The 19378-nt window shown below is 43.3% G+C and overlaps 2 protein-coding genes across 2 annotated transcripts in view; one reads left to right on the forward strand and one right to left on the reverse strand.

Moving 5' to 3' along the window:
* Nucleotides 1–1317, forward strand: part of trib1 (tribbles pseudokinase 1) — a 7899-nt gene extending 6582 nt beyond the window's left edge. The window contains exon 3 of the mRNA XM_042077200.1: nt 1–1317. This exon is cut by the window's left edge and continues 977 nt beyond it. The gene's annotated coding sequence lies outside the window, so the exon portion shown is untranslated.
* A 15143-nt stretch (nt 1318–16460) lies between these two features.
* lratd2a (LRAT domain containing 2a) lies at nt 16461–18765 on the reverse strand. The gene has a single exon (XM_042077218.1). It carries the CDS (start codon nt 17825–17827, stop codon nt 17006–17008), a length of 822 nt encoding a protein of 273 aa, XP_041933152.1. The 5' UTR covers nt 17828–18765; the 3' UTR covers nt 16461–17005.
* Between the last annotated feature and the right edge of the window lie 613 nt (nt 18766–19378).

A 19378-nucleotide genomic window follows, 5' to 3' on the forward strand; every position in this document is an offset into this window, starting at 1 on the left:
CAGAGGCTATAACTGACTCTCTCTCTCTCTCTCACACACACACCACTTGCTGGGCCATGTCTCATTCAGCATAGAGAAACAGCGGGTGTGGTTCTTTATGTTTGTGCATGAGCACTCGTACTGTACGTTGTTCTATATCAGGTTCGCCACATGTTCACCTTAACCTTACACCTCTCTCTCTCCCTCCCCCCCTCTCTCTCTCTCTGTCTCTCTCTCCCTTTCTCTCTTTCACTCTCTCCCGATCTGTCTCTCACCCTGCAGTGTTAAGTAGGGCTTGAGGAGACAGTGTCGTGCCCTTCACTGACACTTTAGGCACGAGGGACTATTAGCCATCCGCTAGCTCAGCTGATAGCACGCTGCTGACATCCCCCTCCTACTGTAACACAAGACCCCATTCAGCGGGACCCTCCTGTGTAGCATAGCAATTACACGTGGCATCACATCTATACATAGTGTTGGTGATTAGATGACGATGGTTTTAGAGTTGTAGTTATTATTAGCGATAACAGATTGCAAGGACAGATTGATGGTGTTGGCGGTTAAAGGCAGGCAGCATAGAACATGTTGCCAGGTATAGCATATTAATGGGAGCAATATTTTAGCACAGTGAGAGCAGACCTAGGACAATCTGCCAGTTACACGGTTCATGTCGACAGCCAGAGAAGGCTTTTCCTCTCCTGGAGTTGTTGTTGTGTTGTCACATCCTTCCATTTATTGCATCTCGGCCTTGAACTTTGTGATTGTGTTTCAATTAAGTAGGAGATACAGCCTACAGATTCAGGTGAGGTGCAATGTGAGAAGTCTTACGACTCAACACTTTTCAAGAGAGAGAAAGTGAGGGGAGAGAGAGAGACAGACATCTGGGAATGGTTTGTGTCTGTGTGTGTGTGTTTTGTACTTTCACTCTTCACAAACCCACCGTTACAGGCCAACTGTGTTATGAGTTACCAACCAGAAGCTCTCTCTCCCCCTTCCATTAAGAGCAGTTGCACATCAGATGTAATGAAAAGGTATTTCCTGTTTGTGTGTTACTTGTTCTCTGAAAAGCCTTTTAGCACAAAAATGCATTTTCTCTGACAGGGCGAACATTGCTAAAAATGGCAGATGATTACAGCTCATAAATGATACTGACATTAGTGCACAAAGTTCATTTTGCACTGTGAATTATGTATTTGTGACCGAACCTCAAGGCTAGACCCAAAAGGTTAAATGGGGAAAAAACGTTCATTGTGTAAATGAAAACCATGTAAATACTGGACTTGTACATTAAAAGCTCGGTGGACAAGCAAAACAAAAGTAAAGATCATTTTTTGCATACTTCATTTGTCAGTCTCATCTTCACTAACCACATTAATGCATGCGCAGACATTAAGGAGTGCCATATAGCATAGAAGAGATGTGACCCCCTGGTTAGAACAGAAATCTGTGTGTCTTCAGCTGTGACCTTCTAATTAAGTCCAAAAAACATTCTGCTTTCCAAAAGGACCTTGGGGGGAAGTGCCTTAATAGTGCACTCATTCCTTGCTCGCTCTCTCTCACTCTCTCTCTCTGTTTTTTTGCTCTCTCTCTCTCTTACCCTCTCTCTCTCTCTCTCATTTTCTCTGTCTGTCAGGTTTTAAGGAGTGCAAAGCCTTTCTGGCTCGTAATGCCAGGTATCTCTTCCCACCACCTATGAAGTCACAGGCCCTTGCATAAGCAGCTGATTAAGACAGGATTAGCTATCAACAGGCTAGCTGAAGCATCTACGTTTCTGGACTGGCGCCAGGGAGCATCGCACGCCACCACTGCAACTGCTTGATGACTCACTGCCGTCGGATGACGTAGAATGGAGAAGTCTAAGTCCACCCCCCCCCCCCCCCCCCCCCCCCCACACACACACACACACACACACACACACACACACACACACACACACCGCTCCTCTCTACACGCCCATGGATATATGTGTCTGTGATCTTGTGTGCATATTTATTTGAGAGAGACAGAGAGTCAAAGGGAGTGTATGTAAATGTAAAGATATTTACACGAAGGCCCAAGAGGAATGGAGAGAGAGGAAAAGCACTGGCTTTCCCACACCTACTGCGGTTCACTTACACGGTCACTGCTCATAAAAAGGGTTTTGGAATCTTGCGCCAGACATCACAAAAGGCTGTGCGCTTTTTCAGCTAGTAAATCCTTGTTTGTTTTGCTGTCTATCCGTTTGTCTGTCTGTTTGAGTGTCTGTCTGTAGGGCATGTGTAATATACACGTATATACGTGTGTATATATCCAGTGCTTCTGGTTGACTCCTTCAGAGAGATTTAAGGGAAGTGGAGGTGTGAGAGGAGGTGACAGGAAATGGACCAGGAAATGGACCAGATTATCCAGTGCTGTGGGCAGTGCTGATGACAGTTCAAAGATGGTGGCCTTGTTCCGATCTATTTCAGTAGCAGGATATTTTCAGACCTCTGTCAATCACAGGCTCCGAAATAAATCAAGACAAAAGTTATTTGCAAGTCAAAGTAGACACTGATGGATTAACTTTAGTAGCAATTAAATACTGTTTTAATTGTATCTAAAACGTATGATGAAGATCGCTGATAAACAGGTAGGCCAAGAAGCTAGCCTGGGAATACCCATAGAAGCTGAAGATACGAGGGGAAAAAAGGCATTGGAGAAATTCAGGCTTTAAAAGTTGTGTTTTGAGGTTTAGACTCTTTGATCCAAATGAATATTCTCTGAGGTGTTTTGCAAAAACAAAAGCATTGCATTGTAGTGCTTCGACTGTTACCATGAGTACTGACTATAACTGAATTTGCACACATACCATGTGATTTCTTGAGGCAATAAAAGTGAAAATGACAAATTAGATCATACTTTCATACAGCCCCAGCATTCATTTCATTAATGTCAGGATCACCAGTCAGCTCCAAACATTTATTTAGTTCTATTGTAGCACCCAGACAAGCCACTAGAGGGCAGCATTTACATGAATATGACAGCAAGGTAGCACTGCAAGTTAATCATCAGTCTGAATGTAACAAGGTTTAGCTCAAGAATTAGAACAGCGTGGCGCAATTCCCACAGCACCAAGTAGCTTATTTGACCATTAGGATTTTCAATAGCCTGCAATCTCAACTACAATAATAATAATAATAATAATAATAATTGATGCCAATTTTCTTCTTTCCCCCCTGAAATTCTGTAACATATGGTGGAAATGTAGCCTGACGTAGTCATACTCAAGGCTAGTGGAAATGACTTATTTAAAGCACTTGAAGTGACAGTCATCAGTCAAACAAACAGACAAGTTAGTTTGATCACTACAAAGCCTACATTTTATGTGTTCCCTTCAGAAACTCCACATCATAATATTACATGTTAACATTTAACCTCCCTCCCCTGATGTTTGGAGCAGTGCAGACTACATGGCTTTAATGCTGACCAGTTTTAATATTTCTTCAAATTCAGTCACATTTCTTATTGATTTATTTACCTCTGAAAAACTGAAGTACAACACAGCAGACTTTTGTTACATTTCCCGCTACATTTGTGCATTACTCATACAGTAGAAGTAGGCCTACTGTACTTGAGTACTGATCTGACCTTGGATTTATTTTTTGTTATTGGCTAATTAGCAGTAAAGGACAGCAGATCTCCTAATCACTGTTCCAGCTTTTCTGAAAATACCCTTTGTCCAGAGAAAGCAACATGTTCCAAAGAGAATGTTGTGACCAAAGCAAAGTTAATCTTTTAATAAACTTATGCGAAACACGGTTGGAGGTGTATTTCCCCCTCTCTCTCTCTCTCTCTCTCTCTGCTCCCAGTTCTGTCAGGACTGAGAGATTTAACTCTTCGTCCTTCATCCCTTTCTCTCTGGGTTGTTGTTTTTGTCCTTTTTGAGGCAGGGGCCTTGTAAAATGCAGTGGAGCCATTTGCTGCGATAATGTGAATGTCAGAGTAATTTCTCGGTAATCTTCCCACTGCACAATGCTCTCACTCCTCTCCCACCCGGGCACAAGCACTCCCCACACTTAATGGATCACAGGCTAACATGATGGCGTCCATGAAAGCTAGCATTTTTTAACTGCTGGTCCATTTGGAACATTTACAAGAGAATAAAAGGTACAAAAATAAAGATAAAAAATAATAAATTGAGTGATTTCTTTTCAGATCTGTAAGTGCACAAAATAGAAACCTATAGCGAGACCCTGAGCGCAATTTTCCCCTGGGCTGCTGTTCTATTCTTGGTTTAACTGATGTGCCTGATGTGCTTTCATGTGGCCAGCTGTGCCATAAAAGTCTCTTTCAGAGCCTGACAACCTGTTCCTTCTCAGCCATTGCCAAACTTTTTCAGAGGCAGCAGACGCACTTCCGTCGGGGGGGGGGGGGGGGGAACAACACGTTCGTACCATTTAAACAAGCCGAACAAGATATCTGGAGAACGGAAGGCAAACAAAGGATTATGCCGCCTGCTTCTTTGCCAGTTTAATGATGCTTAAGAGACAAGTTGAGGGAGTGTTGATGTTGGCACTGACAGGACCATGCGGGCGGATACAGCAACAGAGAAAAATCAGCCCCGCAGCCAAAGAATGAATGAGTCGAGAGACATCCGAGAGCCACAGAACAGACTGAGTGCTGAGAGGGTTCGTGTCTTTGCATGACGGTGATGGACTACAGGTTAATGTTTTGGGGAGGTATGGGAACGGCGATAGAATACAACGGAGCCGGAAATCTGGAGACTGACCCACGTATTCACATGCAAATTCCCAACTAGCATTTTTCCAAAGCAAAACCATAACAACCCAAAATAGCCTACCAACCCATTCAGCGTCTCCTGAAAAAGGGTTTAATGGTTTAAGTCCCCCGTCCCCTTGAAAAGCTACAGCTAGGGCTCCACAGCAGTATGTGGGAATCAATGCAGGGGATAGCTGCATTCACCAGGCACCACAGTGCTTTATAAAAGGCCTGTGAAAGTGTACACTGACCAGACTTACTAGATTAAATTCTCGACCCATAAAGCCCCTTGTGGTCCGTCCAAAACTCCTGGATCAGTTGTCTCAGCAACAGCGCTGGCTGCTCCTCTCGATGGCTCTGTGAGGGGCGCGCAGGAAAATGCTTCCCCAGTTCACATGGCACTTGGAGGGGGGAGGGAAAAGGAAAGGGAGCTCTTTAGGATGTTGAACATGGAAGATAAGAAATATAGATAGATAGATAGATAGATAGATAGATAGATACTTTATTGATCCCCAGGTGAAATTCAAGGTCTAGTAGCATACAGATAGGATGTTGAACATGGAAGATAAGAAATATAGAGACGATATAGAGACTCAGAGATGGTGAGACAGTGAGAGAGCGTTTTGACATCTTCATGTCTTCATTCAGCCCACACAAATCTGTAATCCGTGATATTATTCTGTTCATTGACAACACTCCGCTACAGGACTGAAAGCCTTCTTGGGCTGTGAGGGAGGCCGCGTCTCTCGGAGAATGGCTGGTGTGGGGGCTGTGAAATAGCAACGCTCGGATAGAATATCCCCCTTGACAATGAATGTCACTAGCGTGCGCGCGCACACACACGCACGCACGCACGCACACACATACACACACACACACACACACACACACACACACTCAGACACATAAGTGCATGCCCACCAAACACCAAACCTCTCAGCACCAAGCTGTTAATACATATATACAGTCTATGGTTTAACAGACTAAGGAGAGAGGGGAGGCATGCAGGCAGGAAGGACTCCAGATGAGACGGGGTTTTCACCATTTCCAACTCCATCCGCATAGCGTACAGGCTTAACAGAGTTAGCCGGCATAAGCCCCTCAGAAGCTTGTACTGTGCACACGACAACATTAGCTGCCCCCACTCCTGGTCTAAGCAGGTTATTCATTTGCGAAACACTCTGTACACACATATTTTTTTAAAACCACTAAAAATAACTTCTAAAGGAAAACCAATTTACATTTCTTCATTTGCTAGACACCTGTAAGCAAATTAACTTGCAAGTGAAATTGAGTGCAGTGGAAGTGAAAAGGTATTGAAAGGGGAAAAATGTAATGAGGGTGGCATGATTGAGTTCTCAATTTTGCCAAACTAAAGCACTGACTCATTGTGGAGAGAGTGGAGGGAGTTCAATAATTTAAAAAGTTGCCAAGCTACAACAATAATAGGAGAAATAATAATAAAAAAATCCAGACAGTTTTTCTAGCAGGAGGGGAGAGGGAGAAGGAGGGTGGGGGTTTGCAGAATTCATTCCCCATCAAAGAGTCTGTGCTGAGACGCCATGACAACGATGGCAATACCGTTTGTTGTTTACACATGGAAGGAACCGCTTTCAGTTGCCTTTTCAACTCGCCTCTCTGACATGTGGCCCCGTGTCACAGTAGCAGTGGAAAGTCATCAGCGCAAAGAGTATTTAAAGTCGCCAATGATGTGCAATGAAAAGAGCAGTCTCATATCGAGCCTGTTCTGTTTGCGTTTCGGCGGCGCCAGAGCTGCAAGACTTAAAGCAGCATGGGGGTTGAATTGTCGCCGGCGCAGATAAAGGCGAAAGCGTGGTATGCGCCATCTCCCGCCGTAAAACACGGAGGCCCTTTTTAATTACATTTCAGCCACGCTGCCTTTCTCTGGCGCGGGCCGTGCTCCTGATCATCTCGGCCTGATTATTAGACCTTTGTGCTAAACTCTGCGTGGTGCCGCAGCGTAATTACGCCGTGGACCCCAGAGAGCTTTTACATGTCAGTGGCCCTACGTCCGCCGCTAAGTTTAAGGACCAGAGAGAGTGAGGAAGGAGGGAAAATAAACAGGAAATTCACAGACTCATAGCTGTAAGGCTTTAGAAATATAAACATTCATTATTGATACAAAATCTGCTATTTTCTTGTTACACTTTGAGCTGCTTTAGTAGCCCATGGCTTACAGAAACCAATCATTTTGTAAGACATGGGCCATTTGGTTTAGAATGTGGTCCTTGGTTAGGCTCAGGAGATTAAGTCAGTTTAGTCTGCAGAAGTATGAAGCTTGAATGCAATAAGTAGGTGTGTGTGTGTGTATGTGTGTGCGTGCGTGCGCTTGTGTGTGTGAGTGCATCTGTATATACAGTATAGGGGATAGGGGGAAGTCATGATGACAAAGCATCCGGCACGTTGTCAAAATGCAGATGTGACTGCAAGACTGACTTCCTTTGTGGTGGAGATGTAAAAAGAAACTCCCTGTACAGAACAGAGAGATCAATGAGTCACAAGGGTTTGCACCGATCCACCCAGAAACTGAAACCTGCAGACTGAGGCACGTCTTAGTCCAATTTTCCCATTTATAAGAAAAATATTTACCATCCCCTCTGGCATGACCTGTCTTTTCTACAAGACTAGATATTACCATAAATAAATTCTATGTACTATGCATTAGTGTAGGCTATTACACTATGACACGATATATAATTGTATTAGTGTATTCTCATATATATTTGGAATAATTCAGGCCACACTTTTGTCTTTTGTGAGCACATAAATCAATCCTCTTGTAAGCCTGGTACCCAGTTGGCTGTTGTTGTTTTCACAGGCAGGCATACCGCTGCAGCTGGACAAGTCTCCCCTCCTAACCACAACCACAGTGATCAGCAGGTGCTCATTGATGTCCGACTGTGTCCACCGCCGCACATCCCACAATTCCCTTTCACCTGGGTCGGCCATCTGAAGGTCGTTTCGCCTCCAGGTGACCAGCAGCTTTCAAGCAGCCGGTCCAGGCCTCTGGGCAGGCAGGTGTCTCTCATCACCTCGTCTTCAGGTGTCTCTCATCACCTCGTCTCCAGGTATGTAGTCTTCACGCAGGGGCTGGTTTGAAGCTGCTCCAGGCGCTCACACTGAGTCCATCTCGGCGGACATCATTTATGTAGGACTTCAAATCCAGGATTCTTTCGCCTGTTGTGTAGCGAAATCAGTGGGATACGCCATAGTGTTGACAGTTACAGGCAACAGGGGGGGGGGGGGAAGAAGAAGGGAAAAAAGCCAGACAAGCTGCAAACGGCAGAGAGAGAATCGAAAGACTTGGACGGCACTGAAAAAAAAAGGACATGGACGGGTCCGCGATGGACGCCTGAGGTCGGAGTGAGGATTAGAGGGAATAGATAATGAGAAAAACAATTAGCAGTGGGCCTTTTAGCTCCATGCAGCAATGTGCTACTGAGCTGTGCTTGGTTTGGTGAAAGTCAATGCCAACTGCCCCAGTCAGTTCTCAAATGTTACGGCCTTATTGGGCCCCGGGGCTAAAGTCCTCGTCATGGCTTACTTGGCAACCAAGTCACATTTCTGTTGTTAAGCACAGGGGGTGTTCTACAAGTTCATCTTACTGAATGTGATAGCTTTTTAGAGTTCAAATGAGGATTTCTGCCTTCAGTGAGATGGCGTGAATAAGACCTGATGCAACCACTCTCTGTGCATTCACTATTCATTATAAGAGAGTATTGGATACGTGCATGGATTCAATGCTAGTGTGCAGACAGTTTGCAGTATGTTTGGAAGCTACCATTCTGTCTTAGAAGAAGGTGCATTTCATTTTGTATAGAACATTCCTGCACTCAACTCAGCATTCAAGACAATATTGACAAACTCAACATTCAGTCACAGCGTTCAGAGACAACCTCACAGGGTTTAGTAACTGAATCTTGTCGGCTAGCCCTGTAGGGAGCAGAGGTCTGTGATTGACGCGTACAAGCCCTCTCCTCTCTCCCTCTCTGCTGCGTGTCTCCACAGTAAGGCAGACTCACAGACAGCGTTGTAATTGAGGAAGATATGATTCAACATTTGATATGCGTTGCCGTGGCTCCCCCCGAGATGCTCCATCACTAAGGGAACGGGCCAGCCCGCAGGTGGGCACAGATAGCACCACAGGGGATTGTGGGTATTCACACAGATGCTCTGGTGTGACCGTCTAAATAAGATGTGGTTAGCCGGGGACACAGTCTGAGTCCTATAGGAGAGATCAGCCAAAAAGAACCTCAATGTTTTTTTACTGCTGTTTTCCAGCATTTTCCAAACAGCATTTGCCAAGTACAGCAGGGTGGTGATATTCTCTGAGATTGGTATTTAAATCGTAATTGATATCGTGCCGTGCACTCACACACCATTGTTTTATGGCTTTGTTGTAAAACAAAACGGATGATTTCCAGTCATTGACATGGTATCATCATGATCTGTGAAGACACAATCATTTCCTGTTGCTCATGAAAGAGGGCATAATCACTGAGGTATAAAAAGAGAGAAAGAAGATAGAGGCGAAATATAACCATTTTAGAGGCATTCATGTCAACATGGAACATCTTCTGAGCCTTGGTCATGGATTGGAATGCACATTGATACTGAGATCTATCAGAATTGTCCCATTACCTCCCCTCTCTCTCTCATCCTCATAATTAGTGTGACACGTTTGAGTTCTCACATCTCCCTGGAACCACTTATTAGTCAGCTTCTGCTGTGTTTACGGTAAACGATCACAGGTGTTTAGAGTTTAAATGCTCGAAGCCTGCAGACAAAGCAGCTTTTTCCTATTTGGAGTAGTCATGAAACAACCACTATGACAAATAGTCTCAAAACAAAAGCAATATAGAGGATTTAAAAAGAAGCTATGGAGCAATGACTGAGCTCTGTGACTTTTCCTATTCCACTGTCTCTAGCATTCAATTCCATTAGCCTCACTTATGCTTCCTGGTTAATTATGTTTTCTTGTCAACCGAGAGAGGGTCCCATTTCTCCATAGACATAAAACTGGAAAGGATATATTTCTGGCTCAATGCATGGAGTGAGATACGATTATGAAACTAACATAGGTTAAGTACCCTCCCTCTTAACACGCTAGTAGAATATGAGCTTCTCTGTACACAAAATACCTCATCATGACCTTTACTGCCCCACATTCATGCTCATGACATTATGGCTCTAGATTGACACTTCATCACAGTTTTCACTCATTGCAGAAAGGAACACATATTACACATCCATAAAAACTCAACGTTTTTTCCTCGAAACAATCAACAAGCTGCGCAGCATTAGACCAGTGACAAAGTGACAGTCTCATTTTCTGTCATAAAACCTGGTGTTTCCACGAAGGTGAGCTGTATTTTGCGGCATTCTAAATGCAGGCCATATTCGTCACACCTATTCCAGCCCCTGGGTGGCTGTTGTCAAGCTTGAGTGTCAGCAGCCCTCCTTCATGTGCCTCTTTGCACAGCGTGACTCCTGCACACCCCACACAGTCCCCTCCACAGTGCCACGGAGGCTCTCTCTCTCTCCTTCTCTCTCTCTCTCTCCTTCTCTCTCTCTCTCTTTTTTTTTCTCTCTCCTTCTCTCTCTCTCTCTCTTTTTTTTCTCTCTCTCTCTTAAATCCCCCTCCAGAACACAAACGTAGCCACCCTACCAATTACCATCATCAAGCCAGGAAGCCGCCTCCATTTTTTTGTTTTGACAGATGACTTTTACCTTCTGCGAATGTCAGGTGCTTCTTAAATGAGAGAAGCCACAGACACAGGAACAGCAAAGCACAGCATGGCACATGACTAAACCTTCCGTATGTTTCCTGATCAAAATGTCACAGATGATGGGATTCATTTGTACGCATGGAATTCATACCTAGATGAGTTAGATGAGTATAACAAGCTATTTACTTTATCTACTCCAAGCCTACACACTAGAGGTGTGCCGTTATCATCATAATTCCTTCCTGTGTGTATATATATATATATGATATACTGTATATGATGTATAAATTGAGAGCCAGGTTTTCTTGACCTGTCATAGATCCTATCTGCGCTGTACCGAGTCTGGAATTCTCTTTGCATTTAAGGCCAGGCTTGTTAAGTGTATTTAGAGTGTAATTTCAAGTTGACAAATCTGCAGTAAATGTGCCATATCGTGCTATGTATCATAATCGTGTTATGAAATGACCTACATCAGGATATGAGATTTTGGTCATATTGCAGAGCCCAACTATACACGTCAATATAACAGGACCATGCAGCTGAAAGACCTCATAAGCCCATGTGTTGGGTCAATAAGTGTCCATTGAGCCAGACACGTCATAATTGGTCACGCTGACATGCACATACAAGATCAAGCTTATCCCAACCACCTTCTCTGTGACGGATTCCATGGTCTGTGGTCTTGCCGTTTGTAACCGCCAAGGCATATCGTCTTATTAATATTCCCCCAAGCGCTTGTTGAGGCCAGCTCCTTGAGCTGCCTCAAGATATGATTCTGGTTCTCAGCTGACCTGCACGCCACGCACAGCCTATTCCCACTGTGATCCTCTGTGTTAGTTATTATTGTTGCCCAGCATTGCAATCAAGCCTCTTGAAGCCGTGGATTTTCTAGTGCTTTGATTGAGCCAGCAGGTACTTGGGCTTAGAGCAATCAGAATATGCTTGAATGACTTCATTGTTGCTTTACTTTATCCGGGGAAAGAATTTGAATTAGCCAACCAGGTTGTGTGGCCACTGTGTGTTTGTCCAGAGCAAATATGGCCAGCAGTGGTGCCTCACAACAGCAGGAACTTTTGTTAATATGACATCCATCTTGTTTCTCACTCACATTTAACAGTCTTTTCTCCCCTGTCTGTTTCAATATAAAGCTGTGAATTTCTGACATGGTAATCTGCTGTAACTGGTGTTTTTTTGTCATATAAGGTTAAGGCTAATTCTGCAACTGCAATTTATCAAAAACTAGCTATCTTTTTGAAGGAGAGGAAGGATTCAATTTAGTATAATTTCCAGAGTGGTGGCGTCTACAGTATATTGTTCAGTGATGGCTTTCATGTTGGTGATCAAATAGGCTTTCCTTATATAAAAGATAAACACAATCAAACATAGCTTTCTTCTTTCAACTGCTATCTGGGATGTTCAAAAGAGAACGCACAGGCATTGGTTAAAAAAAAATGACGGCCTAACAATCATTTTGTGAGACATGATTGCTTACCTTTCATGTTGAAAACAGAAAGAGAATTAAAAACAAGTCCCAAAAACAGTATGTTGTCTTCTTTCCATCATTGAATTTCCCAGTCAGGTTTGGTTGGAAAGTCGTACTTCCACAGCATATAGAAATAACAGGTATTTAGAAGAATTCTGAATGTGAGCGGAGTGGTGATGCCAACTACAACCAGCCTGTCTTTGGGTCAACATTCTCCTGCCCCCCTGGGCATCAATATTCCTCTCCAGTCGTACAGCAAGTCACAACCAGAGAAGAGAGAGGTAGGCAATGGGTCTGCCACACCGGTGAGAGTACAGCTTCAGGATCATCATGCACCAGATATGTGCCCCCCGAAATGGCTGAGGAGAATTTGCAATGCTTCGTTTATGCGTGTCAGAAAATTAAAGACTAGTCCAGTATTCCTCACTAATTGCCAACTACAAATCTTGACAGTAAGAACATTGAGACGAAGAAGAAAATAGCTCTCATAAATGCTGAGCCTGTTATTTATCTGCGCTAGAGAGCTACCTAGATGACCTTCCATAGCGCTCTCCTGCATGTTGATTACTTGCACAGGTGTTAAAGCCAGCGTGGCATACATGCTCCAAGGTCCTGCAGTAGGCCCTACCTATAGTCTTAGTCTTGAATTGAAAGTTTTAAGACATGTTGTCTCCATGGTTGATGGAAAACACAGACACTGTTTTTGTCTCACAGGAAAGTTTCATCATCAATGGAAAAATAAATAAAGAGAGGACATGAAGAGTGTGAAAGAGAAGGGGGGGTTGGTGTACAGTAGTTGACAGGAACAGACTCTTGCCTGACCCCAGCGCTGCCACCAAGGGAAACGGAACACCTGAGCTCGGCTGAAAAAAATTGAAACTGCGCAGCAGAATACCGGCACAGACAGCACTTGTTGTGGTGCATGAATCCAACTGATCGATATAATAATATTCTAAAAATAACAAGAGTGCTTGGCAGTCAGAGCGAAGCTAGTTACCGCTGATGACGTGACATGCCTGGCTGAATACCAAGAATTCGATTAGGTTTCTGAGCTGAAGACAACAGCCCAGGAGACCGTGCTCCTGTGACTTTGCCCATAACATCCAAGTGAACACACAAAGATATCAAGTGTACTTAGAGATATCAGTCAAGTAGTCACCAGGCAAACAAAAGGAAGGAATGCCTGTGACAGACACGAGGAATAGAAGCACATAGTGCAAAGGCAAGTTGGAGACAGGCTAGACATTTCATAAACTGATAGGAACTAAATGTGAGTTAATTAGGCCTTTTTCACTCAAGTTTTCTGTTTAGGTTTGGTCCCTGCTGATGCTGAAGTACTCAGATAATTTTGTATTGTTTAAGCATTGAGAGACCATCTGTCTTGGTCAACTTTTGACAGTTTGGAACACTGTGAGAGGTTTTGGCATTCGAACGCATTCTAGATACATGTTGCACATCATAATTATGTCTTCAATCCAGTTCTAACACAAACTTGAACTGCTGCCTTGGGAACAAAAAAAACAGGAAATGTGCTATTTTACTTGATCACTCCCACTCAGTGTTGTTTTGGGTTACTGAATTATTACAACCTCTGTACAAGTCAAATTACATCATTTGCTTCACTTTAAAAAGATAACCCACAATTTTAAAGAGACAAATTCACTTTTAACACTCATAATTGGGTGGGGTGGGGTATGTGGTAACAGGGTGGTGGGTGAAGAACCGTAACTGTGTGTACCTATGTATTTCATGTCTGTGAGGCTTGTATGGTATGTGAAAACAAATTTCCTATGTAAGGACAAATAAACTAACTAACTATAATTCTTCTTGAATACACAATCTATCACACTGTGGATATGATTTCCCCTTAAACCTTGACAGTGAAGAGAAATTCTGAATGTGGACATTTCCAGCCATGCATTGTTGATGTCCTCTAACAGGTCCTCTCAATCATCATCTCCCTCTGTGTCAACAACTCTGATGTCCGCACCATCTCATAAATCTTAACATAATCAAAATCATCATATTGGCATGAAGCCTTGTCCCATTTTCTTTTTCCTAAAAAACAAATTGCCTCTCCACATACAAGTTTCAAGTTGACGGTGCGTGTCAGTGTGCCATGAAAATTGGCATTTCTTTAGTATAATTTGCTTAGTTTCACAACATCATTATCTTGGGGGCCTCTTGTTTACAGGTTTGGCAGCAAGAAATCAACTGAGCCTGAATAGTGGGAAATGCAAATAGACTTGAAGTACTTCCTTCCTGTTCATTACCTCCAGTAGCCCAGCTCCTCTGCCTCTCAAGCTGCTGATAAAAGAACTATGTGAATGATGGACAAGTACAGCAAGCCAAGAGGCACTAAAAGAACCAAATTCAAGTCTTGTTTTTCAGTTTAGTTATTGTATCATTGAGACAGATACAAAGAACTCTGAGTGGTAGTGTCATTGCATTGATCTTGCACTGAGAAGACCTTTTACAATATGTATACAGTAGATGTTATCATTAGACATCTGAAAAAGGACCAAAGACTTATTTCTGCCACAAAAAACATTTGCATAATTTTACACTTGGCTTATCAGAATTAAGAAGATTTTTCGCAAGTACGCCATAGGGTATATTATTAAAGGGGACACTTATGACCATTTCTGATAAGTGAGGCAGAAATGGTAAATAAAGGACATCATTAAATACTATTACAGAAGAATTATCAACGCTTGGGGTGATAAGGCATGACAAACCCTACAAAATTGAAGAGGAGGACAAAAATTATTCAGGTATGAAGATAATATATGATAATTGGATTGGGTGATGAGGCAGGTTTTTGATGGTGAGATAAAATATGCTAATGGGAAAAAGTTGACTGGTGTTCACACAGGAAAATCATGGTCCACTGCCTTAGCCCGTGGCAAACTAATCTCACTCTGGGGTTCGGCATGCATGCTGCTGAGCTAATGGCCGAAAGATAATAAGACAGCTATGACACCTCCCCCAACATACACACGAGTCCCACTCTCTACCTGCCCAGTTCTCATCTAGCTGCTGAAATGGCCAGGGAGGTCAATAATGAACACCTTTTTAAAACAAGTGCTCCGAACACTCACACAAATACACCGTCCACTTGATGTGTAATCAGTGTATCATCTCAAAGATGAGAGTCTCAATTGGAGGAGGTGGGCAATCCACCCTGCGGTTTGGCAAAAATCATCTCGGACTGGTCAACACAACACAACACAACAGATCAGCAAAAATGCCTGGTCCTCTCAGGGAAAAAAAAAAAAACAATCCAGTTAAGAATGACCAACCAATAGTGCACCAACACAACAACAACAACCAGCCCACACAAAATACCACCTGTAGTCCTCCTCGGCTAGCCGGCTGTATCGCCTGCACTGCCACAGGAGAGAGGAGGCACAAAGCCAGGACACAAATCACTCCAATAACGAGTGCCACCAAAAAAACATCTAGCACTCTCCTGCCTACGTCACGACACCCGGCTCATTAAGCCAGGGGGGCCGAGAGGGGAAGGAGAGGGGTTAGCTGTTTCTGCCTTGGCAGTTAGCAGTGGCGCTAAAGTGATGCACAAAGAGGGCCTTGTTGCCTTTGTGGGTAGCCATTACTCACTCGGTGTGGCAGCTGTAATTACTTCCATTCCTCTCCCAGCGCCAGCCTGTTTGCCCAGTGCTGCTGAGACGCCAAGATTAGGCCCAAATCACACACACACGCACACACACACACAGTAACGCTGCCCATTCCAAGGTGCTTTGTCTATGGCATGGCTAGAAGGTGAATCCCTCTCTGCTTTTTGTGTGTGGAGTACTGAACTGGGGAATCACCTTGTGATTCGTCTCTGCACACTTTTTGCTCTCTCAAAAATATAAGAGCAGCTGTGTTTTTTGTGAGTGTGGCTGATTACCTTCTTAAAGACATGGTGGTCAGTTTTGTCTGGAAAGGAACCTTCAGGATTGCTGTGTTGACAACAGGCCAACTTGTCCCAGTAATGTTGTGTGCAGGGGATTTATTTTGCGATGAACCGAGTTGGACAGCTGTTTTGGCTTTGTTTGTAATGACAGATCCTCAAAGGGCTTGCCATTCATAATCATTATTGACAAGCTTTAACAGAAATACGAGTGGGAGATGGTCTGTTTTGCCTTACAGCCCATCCTTTCTGTCACTAAAGATGATTTCATCCTGGAAATGGCACCATGCCAGTAGGCATGAAAGTGTGAGATAGAGATGCAACCGGCATCTAAGTTGGATATTTTGTTAATGAAAGCAAATAGATGAAAGCAAATACAGTTACATATTCTACATATACAAACACACACATAAGAAGCAAGAACCTTGCATAACAGTGTAATGGATTTAGCTGGAGTAGCCTATGTCGGCCTACATGACATAACTCTGATTCTGTTTCTGTTACGCGTGGCAAGTCTTTTATCCTTATTCTCCATCATAACAATTATATTGTAAATAGTCATTTTTCTTTGCACAAAACAACACTTCATAACTCATTTGCTTCCCTTGGTTTATTGTGACATTGTTTGGCTTACAAATGCCCTGAAAAAAGACTAGTGGTTTGATTTCATACCCTGATGGTTTTGTCATGGTTTTCACAGAAACTCTGACAGCCGCAGTGGGAAAAAATGTTAAACAGAAAATGAACTGTTGCTGGTAGACTTCCACAGACTACAACCAACAGGAAGGCCTATTGCTGACTCACACTCTAACTGATAACCTGAATCATCTTTTAGTTCAAACCTACTTGAAACTGAGACATAAATAAAACCAAATAAACATTATTTGCTTTGCTTAACATTTTTAACAGCAGATTGTAATAACTGTAGAGTTCAGCCAGGATCATCCTCTATGTATTTCAAATTTATCAGGCTGTGGAGCAGACTTTTATCACAAAGCTTGTCTACTTTTTGTTTAAATTAAGATATCCTATTTTGTCATCGGCTGTTTTTCATCAAAAAAGATTATTTTAAAAACATCATCCACGGGTTTTATTAATGGGCAAGATCACAGCTCACCCCTAACTAGCCTACTGACTGCATCAGTGTGCGTTTGGGTCACTTCTGATACTCCCGACATTGCTGAGGTGGTTGGCCAGCTCCTGAATCATAGCAACCTTTCCAATCTGGTCATTCCTCCTCTTCTCCATGATCAGGTCTTCCAAACACTGGAATTCGAGTACGTGCGTCTGTTTTTCCGGCAAGATTATTTTTAAACGATAAGGCTGCTTTCCGATTCGTATCTCACCACCCATTTTAAATTCACGCTTACCAAATTTACACCAAGCAGCAAAACATTCGGAATTTCTCCAACTGAGTTCCCGGTCTTTGGCGCCCACCTGTTCCATGGCGTTCTGTACAACCATCTCCGGACTAAGTGGCTTGAATTTGTAGAAATCGTTTACAATTCGACCCCTCCTTCCCTGACTCGCATCCGTCAGAAAACTGTTCTTCACCTCCGCCCTGTGCAGGTGAACCACTTGAAAGTCCCCGACGTAGACAACCCACTGGGGATACTGGCTGGTTGCCACGAACTCCAGCAGGTCCCCTGCTTTGCATTTGTTCAGTAAATTCTCAGGGGAGTACGTTTCCATGTCTATGGCTATGACACTTTTCTCGTAAATACATTCGTCTCTGTTATAGATGGCACACTCTACTTCGTTGCGCTTATCATAGTGTTTTTCTTCCTGATTCTGGTCCAGGTCTGGTCCATCGACATTGTCCTCCAACTCGTCATCATCATTTGAAAAAATATAAGATACCCCGATCCTTGGACCGTCCTCCTCCGTGTCCAATCCATTCGGATCCGTGGTCGGAACTTCAGCATAACTTAAATGTGACAGCTTGTCGACCTGATTTCCCATGCTACTTCCCTGGCAGCAGATGGGAATAAAATGAGTCCCGGAGACCGCGCGGGTCCACCTATACAGAGACGATTATCATCTGGAGGTGCAACACGTAGGGTAGCCTACAACCTGAACAAACTAATTCACCCTGCAACAGGACACTGGTACATCGTGACAAGCGAAATTGCTGGACGCAAACACGACGTAGAGGAAGAAACACGTTCCCTGTAGCCTACCCAGTAACCAAGTCAAGAAGTGTAACGGCCAAGCAAGGATGTCTGACAAAGAGTAGTTTATAGGGTTAGTGAAATTTAGTAGCCAATATGTAGCCAAGCAGGTGTAACCTTCGTCTTGCACCTGCGGATTTCCAAGACGCAAAGTTTCCAGATTCTCCTAACTGGCTGAAGTAAAGAGTAGTAAGTCCATAATGTCCACACATGCGCTCTGAACGGGAAACGCGCTTGCCATCGGCTCCTTTTCACAAGCTGTTATTTAGTTGTGGCTGTCGTTTGCCACTTCAGGCTATGCCCCAGCCCTGGCTGTGCAAGTGTGGATTGGAAGGCGGTCAGATCTAGACGAAGCTAACCACAGTGACAGTTACAAGCGGTCTCTAATTTAAAGAGGTAGTGTACCTATTTAATTTGGCTCAAACATCTACAGTTTCGTGACTCAGCCACTAGCACGTTCTCTTGAGAGAGAGAAAAAAGCTGACGAATATTGAATTATTAAATTAAATTAAAATGTATTTGATTAGACCTTATAGCCCTAAGATATTAGGACACCTTTGCTTGTGGTATTGACTCTTTTGACATCTGGTTTATAATGACCTATACCAAACCACTTAGAGACTGAGTGAACTTGTATAATATGCAGATGGCAGGATGTATTTCAAAGCTCTGACATACCCAGAGTGGTTTAGTTTTCCCTCATGTTATCAATTTCAGAAGTAGGCTTGAATAAAGACCTACTTCATTTTGCTGTCTGAAATGTTATCTAATGAAGATTTAAAACAAAAAACATCCCGTCCTTAATGTAATTTGCTTTCAGTCTGTGAGTAACTTCAACTTCATCAGGCATGAAGAATTAAGGAAGATTGGGAGAGCTCAACAAATATGATGTCCCATGCAATGTCAATTACAGCACTACATTTGAATCAACTGTCGGAGTTAATTATTGTAGAAAAGGCCTCTCCAAAACGCGAGGGGGTGGGCAGTGGTGGGGATTGAGTGTTTGGCAGATCCTCAGAGAATGTCTGGGCTTTGGAGCTCAGGCATTCCCGCCTGAGTATCTATCGTTATAACACAGCTTAATGAACAGATTAAAATATTTACTTTCAGTCTCCCAGTTGCTGGTGCCTGATGTCTTGTGCGCTGCTTATTAATCACAACAGTAAATTCTCTGCAAGCAAGCCAGAGCCCTCACAGTGCATTCAACATTCAATGTGCCACCTTTGAATTAAGTAGTTTGGATCATGTGCTCCATGCTTTTTTAGACAGGGGCTATGTAATGATGGCAGTTCTTTTCCCCTTTTTCAACAACACTGGCTTTGTGCAATTGGCCTGTTCCTCA

This window comes from Alosa sapidissima, chromosome 21 (genome assembly GCF_018492685.1).
Source record: "Alosa sapidissima isolate fAloSap1 chromosome 21, fAloSap1.pri, whole genome shotgun sequence".
Classification (NCBI taxonomy): Eukaryota; Metazoa; Chordata; class Actinopteri; order Clupeiformes; family Clupeidae; genus Alosa; species Alosa sapidissima.